Source organism: Muscardinus avellanarius (assembly GCF_963383645.1).
Source record: "Muscardinus avellanarius genome assembly, chromosome: 4".
NCBI lineage: Eukaryota > Metazoa > Chordata > Mammalia > Rodentia > Gliridae > Muscardinus > Muscardinus avellanarius.
The window spans coordinates 161,685,688-161,712,912 of record NC_137789.1 but is presented as its reverse complement, the minus strand read 5'-3'; the positions used below and the strand labels follow the sequence as shown (position 1 = coordinate 161,712,912).

Here is a 27,225-nt window from a genome sequence, read left to right as displayed (position 1 = left end):
CCCAAAAGGCTGCGCTAGGCCGACGCACGTCGGAGCTGTCTGCAAGGTGGAGCCTCAGTAACTGCTTCAAAGGGAGAGTCCAGGGCAAAGCAAGCTCTGCTTGGACCTGCAGGGGGAGGCTGAGGAGGAGACCCAGGCCCCGGAGTGAAAATTTAGAGAGGAAAAGGCCTGGTGGCGTCCACACCAGGCCCAGCGGGGCGTCCACACCAGGCCCAGCAGGGTGTGCTCACTGGTGCTTCTGGGAGCCGCCTTCTGCCCCAGAGTGGGGGAGTCGGGGGCTCTACCTGCAGTTGTTCCTCCAACAGAAACAGGAAATCCCTTCGGCACTTTGGGGTTCCCCAGGGAGGTACTTCAGGGCGGCCACTGGCAGTGAGGCCCAGCCCTTGGGCGGATGTTCGGTCGAGGTCCTTCTTTGTCCTTACATCACTTCTGTGTCCGACAGTGGGTGTATGGCAGAGGTGGTTAAAGCATGCTTGTGGCTGGGCCCCAATTCAAGAGGACTGGAGTCCTTGAGGAGAGGAGCACTGTGAGGACAGGCAGACACCCCGGAGTCCGGGAGGGGCCTCCGCAGGGCCAGCTGTGGCACTTGGCTCCCCGGCCTCCAGAGCTCCCCGGCCGTAGGTTTGGCTTGTTGTCTAAATGCTATCCGCAGCACTTGGTGCGGCGGGAGCGGGTGGACCGGAAGGGAGTCGGGCAGGTGGCCACTCAGTCCCACCCAGGAGAGGAGATTGGGGGTGCCAGGGCAGGAGGCCACTAGGAGCAGTTCACTGGCGCAGTTCCTAATGTGCACCTGTTGAGTATCTTTTTGCTCAGAACAGTGTTACATAAGACAAGGGTTATCCCTGCAAGTCCAGTACCCACCGCTGGGTGCTGGGGCCTGGGCCGAGCCCCCTTTAGCCACACATCGGCTTTACACAATTTTTTTCACATCCTACAGCTGTGGGTTTGATGGTGTCTTGCCCTCCCCAGCCTCCTATTCATCTGTGGAGTGTGGTTGGTATTGAGAGTTTTGCATAAGGGCAGTGGCCATAGTGGACAATTGAAGGGAGACCCAGGGCGCGGGCCTCACAGGCCCCTGAGCACCGCACAGTGTCTACCACGCTAGCAGGTTGTGGTTGTTATCTCTGAGGATGAGGGTGTCCCCATGGGCTGCTGGTGAGCAGGCGAGCAGGCAGAGGGGGTTCCGGCCTGAGCCCTGGGCCGGCTGGCCTGCAGGCAGCCTGCCTCCTCCAGCACAGCCCCACAGAGCGCAGGGGGTGGGACCCTCCTCCCCCACCACCACATCAAGGCTTTTTTTTAAAATTAATTTATTTTTTAAATTGGTGCATTGTAGTCATATATCAATCACATTGGAGTACAAGACTTGAGAGGATATACAAGCACACATCATCCAATTAGCCCTCCTCCAGCCCCCATCCCATTCCCTCCCCCTCCCTCCATCCCACGCTTCTTTGGTGATTTACTTTGATACATTTGTTTATGTACCTCCTGCGTTTTAAAGAGGCTCTGTCCTCCAGTATTACATACCCTCTGATTGGTCACATTAGTTGCTTCACTATAGGGCCCTTTCTATAGCTCAACCTCTTCCTGTTGCCCTTTTCCTCCTAGTTATTGCTGATTAAGAGAAGCGTCTGATTTATATTTTCTGCGATATTTCTCTGTGCATGCTGCGTTGCAAGTACCGATCCCACTCTTGATGGTCCCAGTAGTGGCCTGGCTACTCAGTGGCCTGATCCAGACCTCGCTGGCTCAAGCAGCGGCCTTGCCTCATGGGAGGCCCCAGTTCTGGTCTCGCTGGCCCCAGTACCGGCCTAACCCTCGGCAGGCTCTTATCCCGGCCTCGGAGGCCCCAGTACCGGCCTTGCCTCACGGCAGGCTCCGATGCCGGCCTCGCTGGCCCCAGCACTGGCCTAACCCCTCAGCAGGCTCCGGCCCCGTCCTCGGAGGCCCCAGCACCGGCCTTGCCTCACAGCAGGCTCCGATGCTGGCCTCGCTGGCCCCAGCACCGGCCTAACCCCTTGGCAGGCTCTTATCCTGGCCTCGGAGGCCCCAGTACCGGCCTTGCCTCAAGGCAGGCTCTGATGCCGGCCTCACTGGCCCCAGCACCGGCCTAACCCCTCGGCAGGCTCCAATCCCGGCCTCAGAGGCCCCAGCACTGGTCATGCCTCACGGCAGGCTCTGATGCCGGTCTCGCTGGCCCCAGCACCGGCCTAACCCCTCGGCAGGCTCTTATCCTGGCCTCGGATGCCCCAGTACCGGCCTTGCCTCAAGGCAGGCTCCAATCCCGGCCTCGGAGGCCCCAGCACTGGCCTTGCCTCACAGCAGGCTCCGATGCTGGCCTCGCTGGCCCCAGCACCGGCCTAACCCCTCGGCAGGCTCTTATCCTGGCCTCGGAGGCCCCAGTACCGGCCTTGCCTCAAGGCAGGCTCCGATGCCAGCCTTGCTGGCCCCAGCACTAGCCTAACCCCTCGGCAGGCTCTTATCCAGGCCTCGGAGGCCCCAGCACCGGCCTTGCCTCACGGCAGGCTCCGATGCCGGCCTCGCTGGCCCCAGCACCGGCCTAACCCCTCAGCAGGCTCCGGCCCCATCCTCGGAGGCCCCAGCACTGGCCTTGCCTCACGGCAGGCTCCGATACCAGCCTTGCTGACCCCAGCACTGGCCTAACCCCTCGGCAGGCTATTATCTTGGCCTCGGAGGCCCCAGCACTGGCCTTGCCTCACAGCAGGCTCCGATGCCGGCCTCACTGGCCCCAGCACCGGCCTAACCCCTCAGCAGTTTCCGGACCCGACCTCGGAGGCCCCAGCACAAGCCTTGCCTCATGGCAGACTCCAATGCCAGCCTCGCTGGCCCCAGCATCGGTCTAACCCCTCGGCAGGTTCCAATCCCGGCCACGAAGGCCTCAGTAGTGGCCTTGCCTCACAGCAAGCTCCGATGTCGGCCACTGGCCCCGGCGCCTGCCTAACCCCTCAGCAGGTTCCGATCACTGTCTCTGTGGTTACTACTTCAAAGGTTCCAGGTGTAATGTATCAGATCTCTGCCTCCCCTGAGTATTGGCCACTGGCATTGCCACTGCCTCCACCGTTTCAAATCCTTCCCAGGCTCTTTTTCCACTCTGAATGTTGTCCAGTGTTCCTAAGCATGCGTGATGGTAGCATTCGACATTTGGTGTAATTTCTCCAAAAAAATAAAGTTGGTAGGATCCGGTTTCTGCTTCTCCTGAATACAAGTCTCCACCACCATCGCGGAGGACTCTTTCAACACCGCATTTCTCCTTGGTCTCCGCTAAACTCTCTCCTTACAGGTGATGTCTGAGATTCTTAACAATATAGAGAAATAGCAGTCCTCTTTCACGGCGAATTTTTCCATAAGTTCCAGTGCATTTAGATAAGTTTTGTCTGTATCTCCAGTGTCCTGGCATCCATAACGGCTTTCTTACCTCCTCTCCGATATTTTTCTTTATCTTTTTCTGTTCTGGGCCCGGTTTCTCCAGGGGTCTGGCGTGCTACTCGCAGTTCGGCCAGGGCCCAGAGTCCCGTGACCCGGACCCCATCTGGCGTGCCCGCGCGCAACCCCTGCCCAGAACCCAGCGTCTTACTGGGCCCGGTTTCTCCAGGGGTCTGGCGTGCTACGTGCAGTTTGGCCTGGGGCCCAGAGTCCCGCGACCCGGGCCCTGGCTGGTGTGCGCCGCGCGCCCACATCAAGGCTTTAAAGTAAAGAAGCGCTGTCTCACGGGAATCCTTCTGGAACCACAGAGCCAGCGAGGCTCATAACATGAAGGCTCACAACAACGTTAGCTGTGGCCCCGGCCTGCACGGGCGTCCACGAAACTCCCAAGGCCAGGTTGGAGCAGGCACGGCGGCACTGTTGAGCCCTCATCTCCCTTACTGGTGGGCGCTTCTGTCCTGGGCAGCCTCAGAGCCGAGAATCTCCCTGCCTGGCTGGGCACCTTTCACCTGATGTCGATGGTGGGCTGGGCCCATCCAGGGCACACGGATCACTAGTCCTTCTGGAGCATGATGGTCTGGCTCTGGGGAAGGCTGTGATGACAATACCCCAGTTGGGTAGACCTAAACCTCCCCTGTACACTGTTTCCAGAGAAACCCCAGCAAAGACAGGTGGCTCTCCCTGGCCAATAGGCCGTCCTCAGCACCTGTAAATAACTGGCTCTGCGGGCAAACTTGCCTTTGTTTCATAGCTTCAAAAGTGAAGGAGGGCCGGGCGTGGTGGTGCACACTTGTAATCCCTGTGCTTGGGAGGTGGAGACAGGAGGATTGCGCTGGTTCGAAGCCAGCCTGTTTCCAAATAAAAAAAGTATAAAATAGGTCTGGGAGTGTAGTCCAGAGTTAGAAGGGCTTCCAGGAACCCCAGTACCCCCACCCCCACACACACACACAAAGTGAAGGAAACAGTAAGCCTATTTTGAAAAGAGGACTGAGGACTCCCAAATCCAGATGGTGCAGAAGAGCAACCAGGCAATCTTCTGGGGATGTCAGGAGTATTGCCTAGATCTGCCTCAGAAGGACAGGGCTGGGTACGGGCAGCAGGAGGAGAGAGATTCTCCTCCACCCCCCCACCCCCCCGTCCACAGGGTCATCGCCCTTGATGTGCCGCAGGACAGATTTGCAATTCAGTTGTAACTGAAACTTGCTTCCAGGGACAATGCCGTGGAAGATGATGCGGTCATCTCTGCACAGGGAGAGGCCACCAGCCCGGGCTCCCAGAACTGAGGCCTGGCAGCCCAGCACCCACCTGTGTTCTTCCAGGAAAAGGTAACACTGTTGAGCCTGAGGATCCCGAATCCAACAGGGAATCTGGAAAAGGATGTCGATGGCCGAGTTTAAGCAAGGTTGCTCTTGAGTGGGCAGCGTGGAGCCAGCACTCCCCAAGTACTTGAGGTGGCCTCAAGTCAGACGCGTGGAGCCCAAGCTCCCCAACTGCCCACTGGCAGGACTGCGGTCAGGACAGCGTCAACAGGCTGGGAGTCCAGGGGCGCTGGAGAAAGCCCGGCAGAGGTACTCGGCCCTCCTGGCCTCCTGAGCAGGGCTGTGGAGGTGGGACCGCTCTCACAGGTTCCCAACGTGGGCCACTGAAGATACGTAAAAGGCCAATTGACCACTGCCTCTTTCTGTGTATTCACTTAAAAGGAATGTAGACTTCCACGGGGCGGGGTGTGCTGAGTGATTTTTTTTCCTTCAGAAAAGGAGGTGGTACGACAATAAGTTGGGAACCTCTGGTTGGGAAGTCTAAACCAGATCAGAGGGAAGAGAATTTTCATAAGGAAGCATTTTTTTTAAGCAGAATTGGGAAAATGGCAGGTAAGCATTGTGACTGAGAACTAGATGCTTAAAGCTGTTTTTCTGCCACGTGGGGAACTCGCCGGGCGCTGGCCCCGTGGTTATGGCCCCGTGGAGGAGCTCAGGAGCTCACTGCCACGCAGTGACAGCACTGGGCTTTGCCCCAAACACTGGCCTGACGTCCTAGCCCAGGCTAGTTTTAAACCAAGCAAAAGCAAGAGGAAAGGATAGCCCAGAGTCTACAAATATAGCAATTCCACTGCAGAGCAAGCCCAGCGCCACCCAGACGGCAGGTAGACCAGGGCCACCATTCTGCATTCGCCCTATGCAGCTGCTGGGCAGCTCGACACCTGATTTGCCCACCACCAGCCGTAGTTCAGTGCTGGTGTGTGAGTGGCTGAGATGCAGCTTGGGCAGCAGGCGGGCTGGGAGGTTTCTGTGGGCAGCGCTCTCTTGCGCAGTGGCAGCCAGATGCCACTGACATGCCCCAGGGGACCGAGAGGGCCATCTGCTCCCCATGCATGTATCCCCTATTTGCCAGCCTCGTCCTGGCCGCAATCCCTCCAGCCCCACAAGCTCTCTTTGATCCATAGTGTGCCCCAACCCTGGCTTCCTGTGGGTGGGTATTATTCCAAACTCTTCCTGCACCTCTGTGTCCCCAGCCCCCTTTACGCTGCATGGAACCCAAAGACCTGCGCAGGCTGAGTGGTCACCCACCCCAGTGTGTCCTGCGGTGTATGGCTGCCCAGATGCTGCGCCCCCTCCAGCCCTTGAAGGATTCCCTGGATGTTCTGAGGGCTTTTTGGGGGGCCTCAGATTGTCACAGGCACCTGCGTGTGTTCAGTCCCTAGAACATTCATTTTGTTGGTGACTGCCCAGCCAGGTGGGTGAAACCCAGCTACACACTCCACTAGGCCTCACCCCCAGCTCCACTGGCCCTCACCCCCAGCTCCACTGGCCCTCACCCCTCAGTTCACTATCTTGCTATAAAATGATGTCTGCACACCCTGTAGCCTTGCTCATGACGAGGGAGCGTAACTCCCCTTGTGTGGCTCTGGCTTGGCTATCTCGCTTGTTTGGGCAATGTTGGCTGAAGGGATGCTGGCAGGGCAAGTCGTGATTGGCCAGTGGAACATTGGACAGGATGCCCACAAGAGAGTCCCGATTGGCCCGCGGGGTGCTAGGCGGCATGCCGGCAGGGGGAGCTCTGAACGTTCTCCACAGTGAATGGTTGCCCTTTGCTACTACATCAGAAATAGTACATGGTGACCGGCTGGCCCCCAGGAGAATGAGAGGCCCAGAGAATAACCCTGATCTCAATCCAGCCTGGCCAAACCCAGCCAAGATCAGCCGAGCCACAGCCCTCAGCGGAGAGGTGAGCGGCAGTGCTTGGTGATAAGAGTTTGGGGTGACTCATTATGTAGAGCTATTGTGGGAATGGTCAACTGTGCAGGTTACTGTGCCGCTTCACAACCCCCTGGGACAATGTCCAAGAAGCCCCAAGGCCAGCTCCCTCGCAGAGACCTGCAGCTAGGACCAGGCAAACGTGTGTCCTCTCCCTGCCGGCAGAGACGCTCTGCTCCCCTCTCATCTGTAATCTCCTACAAAGTTCTCTTTGAGCTGTGGGCAGGTCAGATCACATTTCAGTGAAGATGGAAAGGTGGCCAGCAGAAGGAAAAGAGACCGTTGGCCGTAACCCACTGTGAAGATCCGAGTCAGTGGTTCACAGTGCATCTGTCAAGAGCCCCATTAGCGCCGTCCAGCCGCGGGGCTCTCCACCAGCCCAGAGCCCCCAACCTGGCCATGGTCAGCCCTCCACCCTGCCCAGCCACGCTCCTGTCCTTCAGACAGAGGCTCTTCCGTACATTTCACACAAATGAAATCCTTTAACACGTCGGCTTTTCGACAGCTTTGATCCGTATAATTCCGAGGCCACCCATGCTGTGGCAGGCGTCAGCACCTCATGGCTCCGTTGCTGAATTGCATTCGTGGTATGGATATGCTATTTGCTTATCCATTCCAGGGGACACACTTTGGGCTATTTATAGTTTAGGGTTATTACGAAATAATGTTATGAATATTCATGTACATATCTCTGAGTTGGCATAGATTTTATGTTCCTAGTGAAATAACAGAGTCTTTTGGCTACATTCAAGCTGAAATTTTTAAGAAGTTAAGAGCCAGGCGTGGTGGCGCACGCTTGTAATCCCAGTATTCGGGAGGCTGAGACTAGAGGATCGCGGTTTGCAGACAGCCTCAGCTACTTAGTGAGGCCCTTTGCAACTCAGTGAGACTCTGTTTCAAAATAAAGAATAAAAAATAGGGCAGGGGTGTAGCTCGGAGGTAGAATGCCCCTGGATTCCACCCCCAGACCCGAAAAAAAAAAGAAAAAGAAAAGAAAGTAAGGATTTTCCAAAGTGGCTCTACAGCTTCACATTTCTGCCAGCAAAATCTGAGTTCCAGATCTGCCACACCCCAACAACTGGCCCCGTCTGTCCTGTCCTGTAACCACCACCAGCGAGTGCACAGCAGGACCTCGCTGAGGTTTAAGTTTCACTTACCTAATGATCAGTGCTGATCACATCTTCATGTACATATTAATCATGTGTACGTCTTCTTTGGTGAAGCTTATATAGGAAAAACCTAAACACATGCTCAGCTTCACTTGCTCCCAACTGACCTAAAACTCACTAACTTTGGAGGCTGCAGGCTGGGCAATACATTATCAGTCTCCTGTGGTTTGGCTGTAAATAGCATCTCTGGCGTGTGGGTTATGACGGATGCTAACAGTTGCCTAGGTTACCCTTCAGGACCTGGAGGCCACCTTTGATAAAAACGTTGGCTCTTCATTCGTGGCTGCAGACGTCCTCCGGGTGACTGGGAGGATGCCTTCTCTGTCCTCACGCTGTGACTCTCTGCACCAGATCCCACTCAGCTCTGCATGTGGATGTGTTGAACATTTGAGAAATGTTTTGTCCAAAACTATAACACAGGGTTCACCTGGCTTAAACTTGGCTAGGCATCTTCTCTGTCTGTCTGTCTCTCTCTCTCTCTCTCTCTTCTCTTTCTCTCTCCCTCCCTCACCCTCTCCCCCTCCTCTTATTCTTTAAGGCCAAAGATTCCTAGCAACCACCATGATAGGAATCACCAGACCAGGAAAGGAGCAGGCCAAGGAGGCTCCAGAGTTCCTAGGAGATGTCCGCCTATTCCCAGACAAGACCTGCATGTCCTCCGGTTCAGACCTCTCTCCCCTTCTCACTCCTGTCCTGCGCCTCTGACCCCAGCCCCTGAGTTGGGAAGTCGGTTTGCCAACTCCCTGCTCTCCGCCCTTTGGCCGCTGAACCAAGCCTACCTTCCTCCCAGTGCTCATCGCTTGGACACTGGTGTTTCCAGGGGACGAACTTCCAAACGGGACGTCAGCAACACAGTGTCCATTTGGGTCTTCTGTCCACTGTTTAATCGCGTTGTTTGCTTCCTTATGTTGTGTTGTAAGAGTCTTTTTGGCCGCAGCCACAGGGTCTGGCCGGGTTCCTGCAGGAAGACATGGGTTCATCTGTAGTCACAGGGTCTGCATGGTTGTCTGGGTAGCTGGATATATATATATTTTCAGCACTAGAGATAGAACCCAGGGGCTTTCTGCCTCTGAGCTATACTCCCAGCCTTATTTATTTTATTTTTTGTAGTACTGGGGATGGAAACCAGGGGCTTTCTACCTCCAGGCTTTACTCCAAGACCTATTTTATACTTTATTTGGAAACAGGGTCTCACTAAGTAGCTGAGGCTGGCTTCGAACCTGTGCAATCCTCCTTTCTCAGCCTCCCAAGCGCTGGGATTACAAGCACGTGCCACCACACCCGGCTCCTTATTTTTTATTCTTCATTTTGAAACAGGGTCTCACTGAGTTACAAAGCGCCTCACTAAGTAGCTAAGGCTGTCTGCGAACTGAGAGCCTCCTGTTTCAGTCTCCCAAATGATGAGATTACAAGTGTGCACCACCACGTCCAGCGTCCAGCCACTCTTGATGATGGACTTTAATTGCTGGCTTCCCAATAATCCATTGCGTTTTTGCTGAAGGTCTGTGGGAGCTGTGGAGCCACCAGCTGCTAGCCCCTGCGAGGCCTGGCCAAGATGGCACTGCTGGCGCTCTGGGCTCAGCAGGCGTGACACAAGGGGCTCTTTTTTTTTTTTTTTTTTTTTTAGTATTATAGCAATTTATCCAAAATTAAAAATGATAATCTCACATAACAGTTTCATTTGTCTGATACCAAGCGTTTGATGATTTAAAGATAGCATTTCAATATTTTTTTGCTTTCTTTCTTACTAGAGCATATTTTTTTCTGTTTTTTTAGGTGAAACTATCATATATTTATATATTTATTTTTCAGAAAAAAATCTATCCTAATATGGAATATGAATTCTAGATACCCAAAACGATCTTGAAAAAGAACAAAGCTAGCAGATATATATTTTCTGATTTCAAACCATATAAAGCTACAATAATTGAAACAGTGTAGTACTGTTCTAAAGGCAGATATATAGACCATTGGAGTTAAATACAAGCCTAGAGCTAAATTCTTCCCTATATTGTCAAGTTATTTTTGACAAGGTTTCCACGAACATTTGGTGGTGGAAATAATAATCTTTTAACTAAATATTGTTGAAAAATAATAATTACATGGAAAAGAATAAAATTGGACCTTTACCTAATCCCATATACAAATATTAACTCAAAATAGATAAAAGACCTAAATATAAATCTTAAGACTATAAACTTTTAGGAGAAAATCTGGGTCATAAAACCTCACAACATTGAAATTGGCAGTGATTTCTTGGATATGATTTCAATGGCACAGGCAACAGAAGAATATACAAACTCCCTAAAAAATAAAAGAAAATATTGTATATCCAAAGACAATGTAAACAGAGTTAAAAGTTACTAATAGAATTGGATAAAATATTTCCAAATGCTATATCTGAAGGTATATTAATATTCCAACTAGAAATCCTAAAAATTAACAACAATAAAGGCAAACAATACAATTTAGAGATAGGTAAAAGACTAACATAAATAATGAATCTCCACAGATAACCAATCTTAGTTGTCTGTTGGATGGAAACTCTTGTTTCTCTGGTTCTGGTGAGTGTTACCTATTTCTTCTTTGTAGTTAATCTCTTTGAGTATTTTCTCTAGCGCTGGTTTTGAAGACATAAATTCCTTCAGTTTCTGTTTGTCATGGAAGCTTCTTATTTCTCCATCTAATTTGATTGAAAGTTTTGCTGGATAGGAAATTTTTGACTGGAAGTTGTTTTCTTTCAGAGTTTGGAATATGTTACTCCAAGCCCTTCTGGCTCTCATGACTTGGTTTGTGAAGTCTGGAGTGATTCTAATTGGTTTGCCTCTGAATGTCAGTTGGCCCTTTGTTTTTGTTGCCTTTAAGATTCTCTGCTTGGCTTGCACATTGGTCATTTTGACAATTATATGGCGTGGGGATCCTCTTCTCCGATCCTGTCTAAAGGGAGTTCTATAAGTTTCCTGGATCTGTGTATCAACCTCTTGCTCTATGTTTGGAAAATTTTCTGCTATTACTTCCTTGAAGAGATTGTTGATCCCTTTGGTTTCACTTTCTTTTCCCTCCTCTATTCCAATTATTCTTAGGTTAGCTCTCTTAAGATCGGCCCATATTTCTTCAATGTCAGATTCCTGCTGTTGGATATTTTTTTCTAGATTAGAAACTATGCATTCATTTTTGGATTGCTCATCTTCTAAGAGCGAGATTCTGTTCCCCATGTGGTCTAATCGGTTGTTTGTGCTTTGAATTGAGGCCTTTACTTCATTAATTGCATCCTTTATCTCTTTTTGGCTCTCTCTGAGTTCTTTTCGAAGCACCTCTATTATTTCTACAGTTATTTTCCTGATTTGATCTTCTAGAAATCTCTGATTTTCTGTTTTATCAGGTTCTGATGTTGTGGGGTTGTGCACATTCATTACTCCAGTGTTATTCCTCTTTCTCATGATTTCGGAGGTTTGTGCCTTCTCTGGGTTCTTCCCTTGGGTCACTATGGCTTCACTTAAGGTGCTCTGGATCTCGAGTCTGTATTATCTCAGACCCCACTACTCCTTTACTGGGTTGTATCACAGAGTCTCCGACCCAGGGAGTCGATAGAGGCTGCTTTAAACTATGGGGGGTGCCAGGTTGCACGTTCTCCTATGGTGTGATATCTCTGCCACCACCACTCCCTCACTGGGTCAAGTCCCAGGAGGCCCAATACTGCGATTTCTCCTCTGTGGCCCGCAATTTGACTCACTGTTCTTGAATACGCAGATGTAGCTGTACTGGACTCGGTGAATTCACTGCTGCTGCCGCCGCCGGTGGCAATATGGCGCCTCTGCCACGCCCTCGGCCATGAGGCTGGCGTATTTTTTCTTCTCTGGTTTTGATTTCCACTCTGAATCCCTGCAGCGTGTGCTGAGCTCAGCCACTGGGAGCTTTAAATGCTGTCTGCCCCGAAGGATCCCGCCTGGCTGTTCCCCAGCGGCTCACCTGGCTTGCTGTAGCCGTCCGTTGAGTTCGCCGCTGCTGCCGGCAGTATGGCGCTGCTGCCGCGTCCTCGGCCGCGTGTGTCTCCTCTGTGGCCCTGAGCTCTGTTCTCAGTCCGCTTTCTCTCTGGAGCCTGGTGGGTTTTTTTTGTTTTTCTGGTGATGGTGTTTTCTGGCTATGAAAGGCGCTCTTTTTGTGGTAATGGAGATTGGTTGTTAGCGGGACTCTTAAGCCCCACTTTTCTCGGTCGCCATCTTCCCGGAAGTTCACAAGGGGCTCTTTACATACTCTGCTGTCTCTCTTTTGACCCCAGTCTGTCACATTTTGAGTTTCATTGTTTGGCTGAGTTTTTCTCTGCTCTTCTTCCACTGTCAAGCAGCAGCCCCAGAGCGGCTGGCACACGCTGTCTCCTTCTGTATCACCATCTCGGAGCCCTAAGTCCTCTTCTAGAAATGTGATTTGCAGCGCTTCTCCAAGCCGTGGCTTTTCTTCTTGCTTTGTCGGCTACAACACCCGTGTTTTCCGTTTCGATGAGACGTCTGTTTGCTGTCACGTGTGGTTGACTTCGGCGAGCCCCCGATCTCTTCTGTTTTCTTCTAGAAGTTGGATAGTGTCAGCTCCTATGTTTAGGCTTCATTTTATTTTTATTTATGTGAGGATCTGATTTATTATTCTCGTATGGGTCTTCACTTGCCTCAGCATCTTCAGGTTTCTTTTCTTCTTTTCTTTTTTTTTTTTTTTTTTTTTTGCGGGTCTGGAGATGGAACCCAGGGGCACTCTACCTCCGAGCTATACCCCCAACCCTATTTTTATTCTTTATTTTGAAACAGGGTCTCACTGAGTTGCAAAGGGCCTCACTAAGTAGCCGAGGCTGTCCGCAAACGTGATCCTCCATTCTTGGCCTCCCGAATGCTGGGGTTACAAGCGTGCCCACCACGCCCGGCTCGGCATCCTCAGTTTTCTCTTGTGAAAGTTTCAAATCATGCATTTGACTTCTTTTACAGATACGGGGCTAGTCATATGCCCTTTGCTGTGGATTTTAATGAATTGTATTTTCCAACAAGTTTGTTCGTTTAACTGAGCTGTAAATATACTGACACAACACTTCCACCGCATTCCTCTAATATTCTTTTGAACATCATCAGGCTCTGTAGTGTTCGTACTCTTCATTTCTGATATTGGAAGTTCTTTTCTTCCTGATTTTGTAAGGCTAGGGTTTTCATACATTTTGTTAATTTTTTTTGGCAGTACTAGGGTTGGAACCCAGGGGCATTCTACCTCTGAGCTACACCCCCTACCCTATTTTTTATTCTTTATTTTGAAGCAGGGTCTCACGGAGTTGCAGAGGGCCTCACTCAGTAGCTGAGGCTGTCTGGAAACTGCGATCCTCCTGTCTCAGCCTCCCAAGTACTGGGATTACAAGTGTGTGCCACCACGCCCAGCTATTTTATTAATTAAAAAAAATAACTAGTGATTTACTTTGTTGATTTTCCTCTATCATTCATCATGCTCTAGTTTATAGTTTTATTTTAATATCTATGTTTCATGCTCTCTACTTACATTAAATTTAATTTGCTTTTTTTAAGCTTATTTCCTCCCCAGATCTTTTTTAACTCTCTTCTCCCATGAATATAACTTCACATCTCTGCTACACTGGCTTATGGTAGTGATTTTAAGGTGCGGAATTTCATTTTAAGTCTCTGGGAAACAGGGTCAGCTCAGAGCCGGTGTCTAACACCCCAGGCCAGGTCACCTGGCAAATGGCTGCAAGGGGCCTCTGGGGGAGGCCTTCTTGGTGCCCATCTGTGGCTGCACTGCAGGACTCTCTTCTAAAGGACCTGCTGCTTCTGAGCCGGGGCTCTCCATCTGAGAGCTGGCTCCCACCTGCGGATGGGGTGGGAGACTGTGGACCCGTCTACAGTGCGCAGTCAGGTTCCCACCAGCACTTATTGCCAAGCCCATCTCTCCAGACCCTCTGCTCGATCCTTATGGGTCAGACCTGATCACATCTCTGTCCTGGGCTCATGGCTGCGCCCTATTACTGTCAACTGGGAGCTGTGGCTGGTCCCTCCCCAGGGCACCACTGTCCTCCTCGAGAGCAGGGAACCCATCATCTCTGGTCTGCAGGATGTTAAGGTCTGAGGCAGAGGACAGGTTGTTCTCACCCCAGGAGGGGGCAAGGCTGGGCCCATCCATCCCATGTGTCTGCTCCGGAACCTCCAGAAACCTCCTTAAGTGTACTCCTCACACTTGGATGTACAAAGAACCACCTTGGGATGTTCTGGGTCCCCGGGTATGGGGTGCAGCACGAGGGGCTATATTTCTAATAAGTTCTAGGGACACTGGGATCGCCCTTTGAGGATCCACGGTGGGCAGGACATTCTGGCAACTGGACCTCCTCAGCTGCTGCCTCTGGTGACTTCAGGTCCCGAACCAGCCAGGCCAATGACTAATCCCAGCTCCACGCTGTTCCTGGAGCATGGCGCACGGCGATGGACTCTTCTTGGACTGGGTGCTCTGGGATCCACTTTCATGCCTGCTCTGGACACAGCTATCTCTCCGTGTGCTGTCTTGTCTGTGATCAGGTTTATCCTTGGACACCCATGCTCTTGCTCTCCACCTTCTGGACTGCAGAAGGCCAGCTCACTCTCCTGGGCTCCAGGGATGAGGACATCGAGGGTGCGTCCACCAGCACTGCCTGAGAGGTGTCTGCCTCAGCTGTAGTCATCGAAAAGCTTGGTACCAATTAAGACTGATTCCTAGCCGGGTGTGGTGGCGCACACTTGTAATCCCAGCATTTGGGAGGCTGAGACCGGAGGATCGTGGTTCGCAGACAGCCTCAGCTACTTAGTGAGGCCCTCTGCAACTTAGTGAGACCCTGTTTCAAAATAAAGAATAAAAAATAGGGCAGGGGGTGTAGCTTGGAGGTCGAATGCCCCTGGGTTCCACCCCCAGACCCGCAAAAAAAAAAAAAAAAAAAAAAAAAAAAGACTGATTCCTCCAGGAGACAGAGGTGCTTCTGTGGCCAGGGCAACTTGGGGTCTCAGAGTTCTTGGCCTGCCTCATCTGTGTCTGCTGACGCCCTTCTCAATTACAAAACAGCCCTCCCTCCTCATGCACGCGTGCCTTCAACAAGTGATGGTGAGTTTTGTCAACCTGTCCCAGGGGTCCCCTAGCCACACACTAATGTAGACGTTGCTGTGAAGGCACTTCATAGGCCTGGCCAACATCTATAACCAGTAGACTTTAAGTAAAGGCTCTGGTTCCTGATAACCGGGTGGGCCGTGTCAGATCAGTGGGGAGGCCTGAAGAGGTGGGCAGGAGACCCAGGGAGGATGAGATGCTCCCGGCGAGGCGCGGGGGGTGAGGGACACGTTATTAGAGATGGGAGGAATCATTTCCCTCTTACAAAGTGGCGGGAGACTGGACTGAGCAGTGTCTCGCTCTGGGCAGGAAGCAGAGCCTGCAAGTGGGGACCAAGGGTGTTCAGCTCAGGAGGCTTCCAAGAAAAGCGTTTAAGGTGTGGGCTGCTGTCTCCTTGCTGGTTCTCATAAATGCGAGAGGAAAGAGGTGACGTCAAGAAGCTCTGTTAGGCAAAAACAGACTAGCCCTTGATCATTTGGGAGGCCCTGGCCATCCAGGTTGCAAAGGGTCCTAAAACTCCAAACTTGACGTTTGGAAGAGCTTGCCTAAACAGAGGCCGGAGTGTGCCTGGACAGCCTTTGCAGGGACCGGGCTTGCGAGCCACGACTTCATCCAGCTCCTTCAGCAGAAGCCAGTAGGCACAGGGCATTCAGGAGCTGCCCGTGGAGGACTCTCCTGGCTTTGACGGGAGGTTCACATGGGTTCTGAGTCTGCAGTGCCAGCAGAAGCTTGGCCAGCTTGGTCCAAAAGGGACAGATTCAGGTCAAAGTGAGGGGCTGTCGGCCTTCCGAGAGTCTGTAGGCAGGCAGAGCATGTGTGCTGCCTGTCAAGAAAGAGAGAGACTTTGAGGAAGATCGGGAGACCTCCGGGCTCCACGGACCCAGAGTGCAGGGCGTGCATCCTCAGAGGAGCTGTGCCACACCCGGAACCCGGTGAAGCCCCCTCCCCGCTAGACTGGGGCTGACTTGGACCTGCAGCTTCTGTGTTACTCCCCACTCCTCCTTTGCAGTAGAAATATCTGTCTTGCTCCGGATCCACCTTTGAGCTTGGAAGAAAATAGCTTATCTGTTAGTTCCCAAGTCCACATATGAAGAGGGGTTTTACCGCAGGAGGGGTCATACCCAAGCTTACCCATGCAGTCACCTCGCTTACCCCAAAGGAGATGTTCCAAGACCCTCAGCAGATGCCCGGGGGCGAGGAGAGTATCTAGCCTGAATATACTCCCCCCTCCCCCGTGTGTGTGTGTGTGTGTGTGTGTGTGTGTGTGTGTGTGTGTTACTGGGGATGGAACTCTTCTACCTCTGGGCTATGCTCCCAGACCTATTTTATATTTTATTTGAAAACAGGGTCTCACTAAGTCGCTGAGAGCCTCACCAAGTAGCTGAGGCTGCACGATCCTCCTGTCTCAGCCTCCTGAGTGCCGGGATCACAAGCGTGCGCCACCACGCCCGGCTACACACACGTTTAACGCCTTTTCCTCCTTCACCAAGCACTGTCGCACACTGGTGGTGAGCTCTGCAGTTTGAGGTGTGACAGCAAAACTAGCACGGGTTTCTTTTTCCTTCTTCAGTTTCACAGATAGAACATTTGTTCCTGCCTTAGATCTTATCAACCTCAGCTACAATGTTTTTCTTTCCTTATTAAGTTAAAAACTTTTACCTTTTTAAAGGAAGCACTCTCTGGCTTCTCTTAGTTGCCAGCATCACTACACTTGCACTTGGGGCCACTATTAAGTTAAATAAGTGTTGCTTGAACACACATACTGCAATACTACGACAGCCATCGAGTGACTGAGAGGGCTGCTAAGTGCTAGCGGGTGGGTAGCACAGGCCGTGTGGATACACCGGGCAGGGGCGGTTCACACCCTGGACAGCGCAGAGTGAGGCGGTGGGAGACTTCATACTAGTGAGGATGATGTGCAATTTCAAACCCAGGAATCATTCGCTTCTGGAATTTTCTATTTAATATTCTTAGACAGCAATTGACGGTGGGTAACTGAGCCACAGAAAGTGGAATTGCAGATAAGGGGAGGTACTAGTGTCTCTGACGTAAATGATGAGCCTTGGGACTCTGAGCTGAAAGTGTTCTGATGATGTTTCGGACTTAGAGAGTATGCTTTGAGCTCAAAGCCCCATGTTGGCCCTGCCCAGCCGCGGTTCCTCCTATCCCGCTAGAACTTCCCTCATGACCCAGTCTCAGGTGAACAGATCTCCTCTTCAACCCACCCTGGCTCTAGCCATCCAGCCCTGTGGTCCTTGGGCCTGGCACCGTGGCTGGGTACAGGGGTTGCCTAGACAGGGAGTTGCGCCCTGAGCCAGCAGGCAGCCCCCGGCCTCTGCCAGCGGCTCCTTCCTTCCTGCCAGACCCCGTGGCAGAGCTGCATGTCTGGGGTCCGGCACTCCTGGGAGTGGCTCAGCTTCCCCATGGGAGATTCTGTTTCCTGGCTGGGGGCAGACACCTGGTTGAGTCTGGGCCTCTGGGGCTTTCCTAGCCAGCGTGGGGCATCCTCTCGAATCCCTCCAGCCTTTCACTCTGTTGTCTGCGGCAGTTGGTGTCCCTCTGGGCCCGCCAACCCCAGCCCCAACTGCCCTCCTGCTGCTCTGTGTTTAGGCTTCCTAGCTCTTCTCTGACGTCTCCTCCCTGAGCTGGCCCTCCGGCCCGCAGGTCCCAAGCCTCTCAGTCTTTACCCTAACATTCCCAGCAGGTTTCTGAAGTCCATAAACATTCCTTTTCTGCCATTTTCAGTGGTCTGGGAGGAAGAGGAGGTAACAAGCAGCCACCGCTGCACTGCCGTGTGTCCTGGGGCGCCTTGCAAAGCGCCTCCACCCAGGGACACCTCTCTGCAGGCCTGGCATTTGGCTGCAGAGGACTGTGGATTGGTGTTCAAAAGGGAAGGGGAGCTGGGACAGAGGCCTTGACGGCTCTGAAGGCAGGCGCTCAGCTCCCCGCGCTGGGCGTTTACTTGAGACTCGATGCACATTTTCCGGGCAGACAAAGCATATATGGGGTATATGGTCCTGAGGCTGACCTAGGTCATGCTAGGGTAAAACACACCCCAGATGTCGAAAGCTCAGTAGGCTAGCCCGGGGGCTGAGGTCTCCCTCGCTGGGGCTGGAGGTCTCCATGCCCCTCAGTCTCTTTGGTCAAGCAGGTTAGAGGGTCACACCGAATTTCAAAGGTCTGGTAGAGCGGACAGAGCCCGGGGTGAAAACCGGGTGCGGAGGGAGGATCTGCCAGGCCCAGCCATCCTGACGACCCCCCTGTCCGATCTTAGCAAGGCCAGGGCACCTGGCCATCACTCGGGAGCAGTGCCACGCGGGTCGCACGGGGGGAGACCCGCGTCCCTGCCGGCCGGCTCACGCGCTCACTGTCGCCCTAACACCAGGCGGGGGCTCCCGCGCCAGGCCCCGCCCACCTCCCCTCCCCGCCCCTCCCCCAGCTCCCGCAGCTCCAGCCCCCTGGCGCCGCAGCCCCGCCCGGCCCCGCCCTCCCGCTCCTCCCTCCCGCTCCTCCCCCCCCCCGCTCCTCCCCCCCGCTCCTCCCTCCCGCTCCTCCCTCGCGCTCCTCCCTCCCGCTCCTCCCTCCCGCTCCTCCCCCCCCCCCCGCTCCTCCCTCGCGCTCCTCCCTCGCGCTCCGCCGCCCGCCCGGGCGCTCGCAGTCCGCGGGCCGGCCGCTGCCCGGCGAGGGCGAGGAGGGCCGGCGCAGGGCCATGCTCCGGGCTCGGGCGCGCACCCAGGCCCCGCGATGAGGAGCGGCGCCGAGCGCAGGGGCAGCAGCGCCGCGCCCCCGGGGTCGCCGCCCCCCGCCCAGCCCCGAGCCCGCGACGCGGCCGACGCCCGGGCGCAGCCGCGCCCCCTGTTCCCGTGGAGCAAGTGGAAGAAGAGGATGTCCATGTCGTCCATCTCGGCCGCCTCGGCGCGCAGGCCGGTGTTTGACGACAAGGAGGACGGTGAGCGCGGCCGCGGGGTGGCCTCTGGCGGCCGGCGCCGCGGGCACCGGGTGGACGGCACCCGGCGCTCGGGTCGAGGAACCCTCCCAGGGCCCCGCGTGTCCCGGGGCCGCGGGCTGGCCGGCGCGGCGACCCCGCCAGGGGAGGCGGTGGTCCTGGCGCCACCTGCTGTCCAGAGCACCTGAGGTCCGCATCTTTCTTTGGGGCGGTGCACGCCGGTTTCGCCGGCAGTGCAGGTGCTCACAGGCAGTGTGCGAGCTGGTGAGGTCCCTGCCCACAGGTGGCGGCGGCCCTGGTCTCCAGGGGGCCGTGCAGGGGCAGCGGGTGCCCAGCCGCGCGCTCTTCCCGGGTGTGGAGCCAGGGCCTTGCCTTGGTGCAGAGAGCCGCGCTCTGCGGAGCAGCTGTTGTGCGGAGCCTTTCTGCAGGTAAAGCTGCTTACCTGGAGGACGCGCTCCCTTGGGCGCATGGGCTGAGGTGGGCACAGGTGGAAAACGGGGTGTGTGTGACAAGTGATAGGCAGCGGCGTGCAGCACACCTCCTGGTCCTGGTGGGTGGCGCCTGGCCCCTTGACTTAGCACCCCAGGGAAGGTGCTGTGCAGCGGGCGCCTTGGGGCACTATGATAAATTCACATGCAGACATATAGCTCTTCTCCACAGATGTCATGCAGATAATTTTAAATGGTACGATGACTCGTGTGATGTTTTTTGACATTTTCTTAAAATAGTCGATATATGCATTTTCATTTGTAGGCAGCCTGCAGAGATATGATGGATCTTTTATAATTTTAGAGTACAGCTCAGTTCAAGAGCCCAAGCTATTTATTTCCAATAAATAATTTAAGCATGATGGGAAATTACAGCAGGACCTCGGGCCAGTGTGGGTGATCGTGGGGCCACCAGGCAGGCTCCCAGAGACGGCCGGGGGCCTGGGCAGGGTCAGCGGGGAGCGGCATTTGGGCCAGGCGCATTCGGGGGTGGCCACCACTGTGTTCTGAACTCTGGGACCGCAGGACTCGCTGCGGTGAACATTTTCTGTGTTGTTTTGGTTTTTAACATCAATATTCACACTACAAAATAAATAAAGCCCAAGTGAAGCAGGAGCTGGTTGAAAGCGGATTTGCATCTAGTTTCTGGCTGCAGGATGAGGAAGGTCTGAGAACATCTCATTTCAGCGCTCACTGGTGTCAGCCGCGAGCTGGCCACCCGCCCGCCTTCGCATCGGGTCTCCAAGGCAGTGACTGTGGAGATGGAGAACTCGGTGCGGGAGCAAAGATGCTGCCGGCGTGCTCCCACGTTGCCGCAGAACTCCAGGGTCACTAGCACGGCAGCAGCACGGATGCTGTTGTGGGGCTCAGGGTCTGATCTGGGAGTTATTTGACACGTCCCCACCCCCTTGTTTGCTCATAGAGGATGGCAGAGATACTGACTGTTCTGGGCTCCGCGCGCGGTGATTAACAGACGCTGGCTTCTGTGTGTGTGGCATCGCTGATGCAGCCTGGGCGTGGCGGCCACATCCCCCAGTGGCACGCAGACCGGGACTTGACTGGGCTTTGGTGAGGTGGCCAGGCCTGGATGTGCCCTGGCTGGGGGCCACTTTTCCACGTTGTTGCCGGGGCGCACATAGCGTGAGAGTCAGCGTGGGGGTGGAGAAGGAAGGTTTTGTGCGCTGGCTGCGAGGGCCACGAGGTCCCTTCAGGTGGGGTGGGTGCAGCCTGAAGCAGGGAGAGACTGGGCGGTGAAGTCGCCCCCCACTCGCCCGGGCTGCGCAGCCGGCTGAAGGAGGCGGCCCTGTGGTGCTGGTGGCTTGCCTGTGCCGGAAATGCGCGGTTGTCATGGCAATGGGAGACCTTCTGATGCATCTTTTAGATTAAAACACCTAATTAATATATCAAATTGGTATGCAGAGGAAAGGAGAAAGGGGAAATGGAGGGCAGTTTAACAAAGTGCCAGGTAAATCTCAACTAAAAAGTATACTTATGTCATAGAACACTTTACATGTCCTCTGGTCCTGTAAATGTGTGGATCCAGGCTGCGTTCTGTCCTTGACAGGTGTTGTGTGCACATCTGGAGTTGCTTGCACCTCTCCCTCACCCTGGGGCCTCCCTTTTCCTTCCCCAGCCCCCACCCTCCTGCCCTCTCCCTTCTCTGGCTTCAGTGGGGAATTCATCTGGGGCAGGACTTACAGGTGGCCTGCATTCCGCCTGCAGGGCTTGGGCGAGCCCTCATCCTGCCGCGTGGTGTCCCAGCGATGCTGAGGAGTCCAGACTGTGGCCTGCTGCAGCCCAGCTCGTCATCTCAGACCCAGTTAGTGCACTAGTCGGGAGTTGCTCATCACGGAGCTGGCTGTGCCCCAGGATGCTGGGAGGAGGAGCGGGCCTTGCAGAAGCCTCCCACGCTGTTAGGTGTGAGGGAACCTCCTGACTCTCAGACCCTTCGTGTGTGTGTGTGTGTGTGTGTGTGTGTGTGTGTGTGTGTGTGTGTGTGTGCGTGTGCACACACAGGACTGGGGATGGAACCCAGGAGCATTCTACCTCCAAGATACACCTCCAGGCCTATTTTTTATTCTTTATTTTGAAACAAGGTCTAAGTTGCAGAGGGCCTCACTAAGTTACTAAGGCTGGCCACGAATCTGCGATCCTTCTGTCTCAGCCTCCCAAGTACTGGGATCACAAGGGTGCACTACCACACCAGGCTCAAGCCCTTGATTTTAAAATTAAGAAACAAAACACCTTTGATCTTCTAATCATAAAAACATTCTGCCAAGGTAGCTGTAACTTGAGGGCTGGGAGGTCTCCACAGTGAAGTTCTGAGTGTACATTTGTCCTCAGTCTTCTTCTGGAGGTTTAGGGATGTAGTCACACATACAGCCACATAGAAGCTGGGCACAGTGGCACACGCTTGTAATCCCAGTACTTGGGAGGCCAAGACAGGAGGGTTGCAAGTTCAAGGACAGCCTCAGCAAGTAGTGAGACTTTCATCAACCTAGCGAGACCCTGCTTCAAAAATAAAAATAAATTAGGGCTGGGGTGTAGCTTGGAGGTAGAATGCCTAGTACCAAAAAATAAAGAAAGAAAGAAAGAAAGAAAGAAAGAAAGAGCGAGCCTTTATTTTCTTATAGAAATGGGATCGTGTTCTAAGTACTATTTTATAGCAAGATTTATTTATTTATTTATTTATTTATTTATTTATTTATGCCAGGGGTATTCTACCTTTGAACTACACCCCAACCTTATTTTATTTTTATTTTAAAACAGGGTCTCATGAGGTTAATGAAAGTCTCATCACCAGCTGAGACTGTCCTCGAACCTGTGGTCCTCCTGTTTCAGCCTCCCAAGTACTGAGATTGTAAGTGTGCAACATCACGCCTGGCTTAGTTTATGATGTTTTAAAAATGGAAACAGCTCACTGTTTTCCAATAGGACATTAAGTCAACAGAATGTGGCATCTCCATAGATGAGCACAGCAGAGCAGTGATTTTCTGCCTCACTGCTCAGGGGCCAGAGGAGGAGCCTGCCTGAGACCCCCAGCCAGGCCAGCGCAGTTCCCTGAGGGAGGGGCTCTGGCACTTTATAAGAGCCCGTTGACTCCGATGACAGCTCAGGTTGAGAAAGGATGTTGTCAATTTAGCCAAAGATTGATGCTTTAGACCTATATAACATTGACAACATGGTGCTAAATTTAAAAGTAGGTTACCAGCCAGGCGTGGTGACGCACAGTTGTAATCCTAGTACTTGGGAGGCTGAGACAGGAGGATCACAGGTTCACGGCCAGCCTCAGCTACTTAGTGAGGCCCTCTGCAACCTCATGAGATCTTGTTTCAAAATAAAGAAAAAAAAAAAAAACAGGAGTGGGGGTGTAGCTCAGAGGTAAAATGCCCCTGGATTCAATCCTCAGTATGCCCCACAAAGTTGACCATGAGCATCTCGAATGTGCCTTTGTGTACTTGGCATTGTTACCGTGGGATACCCTTCTAGGAATGTTGTGGCGAAGTCAAGGTTTCCAAGTAAAGCACCTGGACACAGGTGGCTGGGAGCAGAGTCGGCCAGCCAGGGCCCTAGGTACTGATGTACAGTGAGGACCTGCGGGGCCTGCTGTCCTGGGGTGGGCAGCGCAGAGGGAGGCAGGTTGAGTAGGCATGAAGCGGATGGTGACAGGCTGGAGGAGATGTCCACGGGGGACCTGCTGTGGACGGGAGGAAGGAAGGGGCAGTAGGACCTGGCTCCAGGAGTGCGGTCATTGCATGCCCAGAATCCTCGCCAGTTCTGGTTGTTAGCCGTGCTCCTTTTTCTTGACTTTCATTATTCTCATTCTCTCTCTCTCTCTCTCTCTCTCTCTCTCTCTCTCTCATCCAAAAAATTAACAAAATGGCATTAAGGTGTGTGTGTGTGTGTGTGTGTGTGTGTGTGTGTGTGTGTGTGTTTGTTACTGGGGATGGAACCCAGGGGCATTCTCTCAGAGCTACACCCCAGCTCTATTTTATTTTTTATTTTGCAACAGTCTCACTAAGTTGTGGACGGCCTTGTTAAGTTGCTGAGGCTGGCTGTGAATCTGCGATCCTCCGGTCTCAGCCTCCCAAGCACTGGGATTACAAGCGTGAGCACCACGCCCGGCTCCCACTTGTTTTAATGCTGCTAGTCTTCCCTTCCACACAGAGGCGATTACGTTGTGTGGTCAGGTTCATTAATATCCACTCCCTGGAAGCTCCCTGCCTTGTTATGCTACGAAGCCCTTTCCCAGGCCCGGGTGATGATAATTCAGTGCATGCACCTGCCTCTGTACTTTCTTCTAGTACTTCTGTGGTTTTACTTTTTATGTTGAAGCCTCACTCCACTGGGAATATCATTTGGCATCACGCGAGTCCCTGCTCCTGGTCTGAGTCCTGCCCTTGCTTATGTTGCCTGCATTTACGATGTTTCCAAGTTTAAATTTTGTGTTTGATTGTATGCTGTTGCTTCTTGTTGCTCTGGGGATGGGAGCTTTCACATGTTGTACTTCACACTGGCTTGTGTCGGTCTGAAGGAAACCCACTTGTTAAGCCACGTGTGAGTCTGGCCACTTCGCTGAGACCCTGTTTGTCGTCATGGTTTCAGGTCACTTTCCTTGGGCGTTCCAGATGGTCTCTCTGTCACCGCATCGAGTGGTTCAGGTGCTCGGTGCTGCTTTTGCACCACTTTCTGTCATTGTCCAGAGCTCAGGGAGAGACCAGAGCAGGCGCTGACCCTCCCACGCCCTCTCCCTGGCCCAGGCGGCTTGCCTGCGCTCACTGAGCCTCCCCATGTGTGTGAATTGGACTTTTAGCAGGTTCCGTCTTCCGGGCCTCCGGGGGGGAGCAAGGGTTGTGAGGGCGGAGGTGGCAGCTGTCCTCAGAGCCCACACCCCTCCCAGTGCGGGGGCTGCGGTGGAACAGCTGGTGGCCGCAGACCACAGGCCCTTCTCTCGCCACACAGTGGGCCGAAGTAGGGGTAGGGGTCAGGTTCAGGCTGGGAGGGAGGACTCCTGGTCCTGGCCCAACACTGGGCTTTGCCTAGATGTTTGCTCCCGGGTCCCGGGCTCCAAACCCAGCGCCTCGTGTCCCGCAAGGACCACTGGGCACCATGCAGCATGGTGCCTCTTTTTTCCCGGCTGATAAGGAGGCTGTGGAATGGACCTGGGACCTACGGTCATACTTTTTTATGTAACAAATGTCAGCTCTGTGTGTCTATCCATCTGGTTGTGCATTTTACAATGCTAAAAATAAACCAGCTTTCTTTTATAAATGTAACCACCCCGCTCTCTGTCGAGAAGTAACAGGAATGCATTGAAGGTAGCACTTGCCCAGGCCTCTGTCTGCCGATGAGACCTACAGAGGCCAAGGCCAGCGGTGGGCAGCCGTCGGTCCTCACCGGGGCAGCCCGGTGCCGCTTCTCGAACTCTAATTGGACCCATGTTGCCCGGGGCCTTATGCAGACGTCTCATCGGCAAAAAAAGGGACCAAGCTCCATGGGTGCCCAGGGCCCTCTTGGGATACATGGCGCTGGGCCTGCTTCGGCAGGTCTGAGAGACACTAGGATCTGAAACTCCAACCCTTCTCAGGTGAAGTGCCCCCGCCCCTGGTCCGTGGATATGCATTGAACAGCAAGAGCTGAGCGGGGTCAGAGAATACACGGCAGCATGCGCTCAGTGAGGATACAGCAGGCGTGCCCTGTTGATGAGCGCAGGAGGCTCTGGGGCAGAGCAGCCAAGGGTGAGAGGTAGGAGCCTGCTGTTGGAGGCACCAGCAGAGGTTACAACGTTGCAGGCTACCCCTTGGCACTACAAGATTGGAGACAGTGGTGTATCTCTTTCTTTTGCTTCCTCCTGGGCTATTCCTGAGTCTTCCTCTCAGGCAGACCCTCTGGTGCCGAGAACCCTGCAGGCCAGCACTGCACCTGGAACCCTGCCTCTCAGCTGCGGATAGCTTTCTCCCCTTCCACCCAGGCACCACCGCCAGGCACCCCAGCCTCAGGGCCACTGCGTCCCTTTGTCCAAAGCCAGGTCCAGGGGAGGTTGTCTCTGGGTGCTGGTGGGAACTCTGCGGGGCCCCACGGCAGGGGCCAGATCCTCGGGAGCTACTGATTCTAGTGCCAAGCTGCCCCTGGGGTCTTGTCTTGTTCCTCCTCGTTAGGAAGTTCATCTGAAATTGAGGCTCACCCTGGCAAAAGACCAGGGCTCTCCCCTACTGTCGTGTCCCCCTTCCATCCGGATTTTTCCTCCTCGCCTAAAAATATTGGCTTCCTCATCCCTCTGTGTGTGGCGGGGTAGGTGGCCCTCTTGCACGCTCTCTGGCAGGTGGGGTGAACATGTCACCCTGCGCCTGGGCTCTGCTAGGGTGTCTCCCTCCTGCCTGGGGTCTGGCAAAGCTGCCCCTGAAAGGCAGGCGGGACCCCACATGCTGCAGGATCATAATGCTCAAAATTTCAGACAATATGGGAGAAGCTATAATTAATACAATTATTGTTATTTAAAAAAACAGAATGCCTGCTTCATCAAAAAATAATTTTCCCATTGACTTGAAACCTATTATTTTAAAACTGCAGGCAGCTGCGGAAATGAGCAGGGGGGGGTTGTAAGCAGACCCGATGCTTGCCGGCCTGGCTCTGTCCGGCCGTGAGGCAGCCCCATCCTTACCCAGATGCAATCCAAGAGCCACGGATGGTCTCCAGCTTCCTGTCAGACTGCGGCTGGTGTCAACTGTGTGGAACCCAAGCCAAGGAGATGGTATGGGTGGGAGTCAGTATCGCCCCCAATTCATTAAAAATAGGAACCCAGCACATTCCATCTCTCACAGCGATTTAAAAAGTTGACTTTGAAAAGGTCTCTGTACTTCGAGAATTCCCACCGTGACTCCTGCTTCTAACACAGAGGCAGCTCGTGGACAGCAGCGAGAGTGGGCAGTGTGTTTGCAGCTTCTTTGTGAGTTCTTTATGGGCAACACGGGCACCTTTGGGCCTCCGTGTGTGCGTGCATGCGTGTGTGCGTGCGTGTGTGTGTGTTTTCTCGCCCATAATGCCATGAGTCTGGGAGGGCCCAGGCGCCCTGGGTCCATTCCTTTTTGTCATTGGTCACATCTGACCCCAGGGCTGGATTTCATGATAAGGCCATTCCTGGACCATAGCAGGGACCAGGGGCTGGGTATCAGGTTTCTCAGCCTGATGATGCTATTTGTGCTTGGGGGTACATTATTACAGTTCATCTTTACCTGGTGTTTCCCAGGTGTAGTGACCGCATGGCAGTTTTTATTATTTCTCATGATCCTGTGGTGTGGAATTTGGACAGGGCCCAGTGGGGCGGTCCCTCTGTCCTGTGTGCTGTCTGTGTGTCCAGGACATCAGGGTGGCATTGGTATTTCCGTGGGTGTCCCGGCCAGACCCCAGGAATCACGTCCAGAGGCCTCAGTTCTTGAGGTTGGCTGGCATTTTAGTTTTCTAGCACTGCTGAACAAATTTCCTCAAAACAGCGGCTCACGAGGGCCAACCCCGTCTCATGGTCTCAGTGGGTCAGTGCCTCTGTGGAGCACGTGCTTGGGGCCTTCACGAGGCCATGGTCACATCCCATCAGCCGGAGCTCCTGCCATCTGACCGCTTGGGGCCACACGATCTAAGTCCAGTCGGCCTCAGGTGACTGGTGGCCTCAGCTTCCCACCCCCTGAGTGTCGTATATCCCCCAAATCATTGTACTCACCCTTTGTTGGATTAGAAGCAAATATCCACTGGGTGTGCTGGTATACACCTATGACCCTGGTGGCTTGGAGGCTGAGGGTGGAGGCTGAGGCTGAGACTGA

The 27,225-nt window shown here is 53.6% G+C and overlaps 1 protein-coding gene across 1 annotated transcript in view; it reads left to right on the top strand.

Annotated features, from left to right (window-relative positions):
- Positions 1–18,721: 18,721 nt before the first annotated feature.
- STK32C (serine/threonine kinase 32C) overlaps positions 18,722–27,225 on the top strand; it is a gene marked incomplete at both ends in the record, with an annotated part of 69,058 nt that continues 60,554 nt past the window's right edge. Inside the window, one exon of the mRNA XM_080694886.1 lies at positions 18,722–18,926. Within this exon, the coding sequence (XP_080551012.1) occupies positions 18,722–18,926 (205 nt within the window). The remainder of the gene's footprint in view (positions 18,927–27,225) is intronic.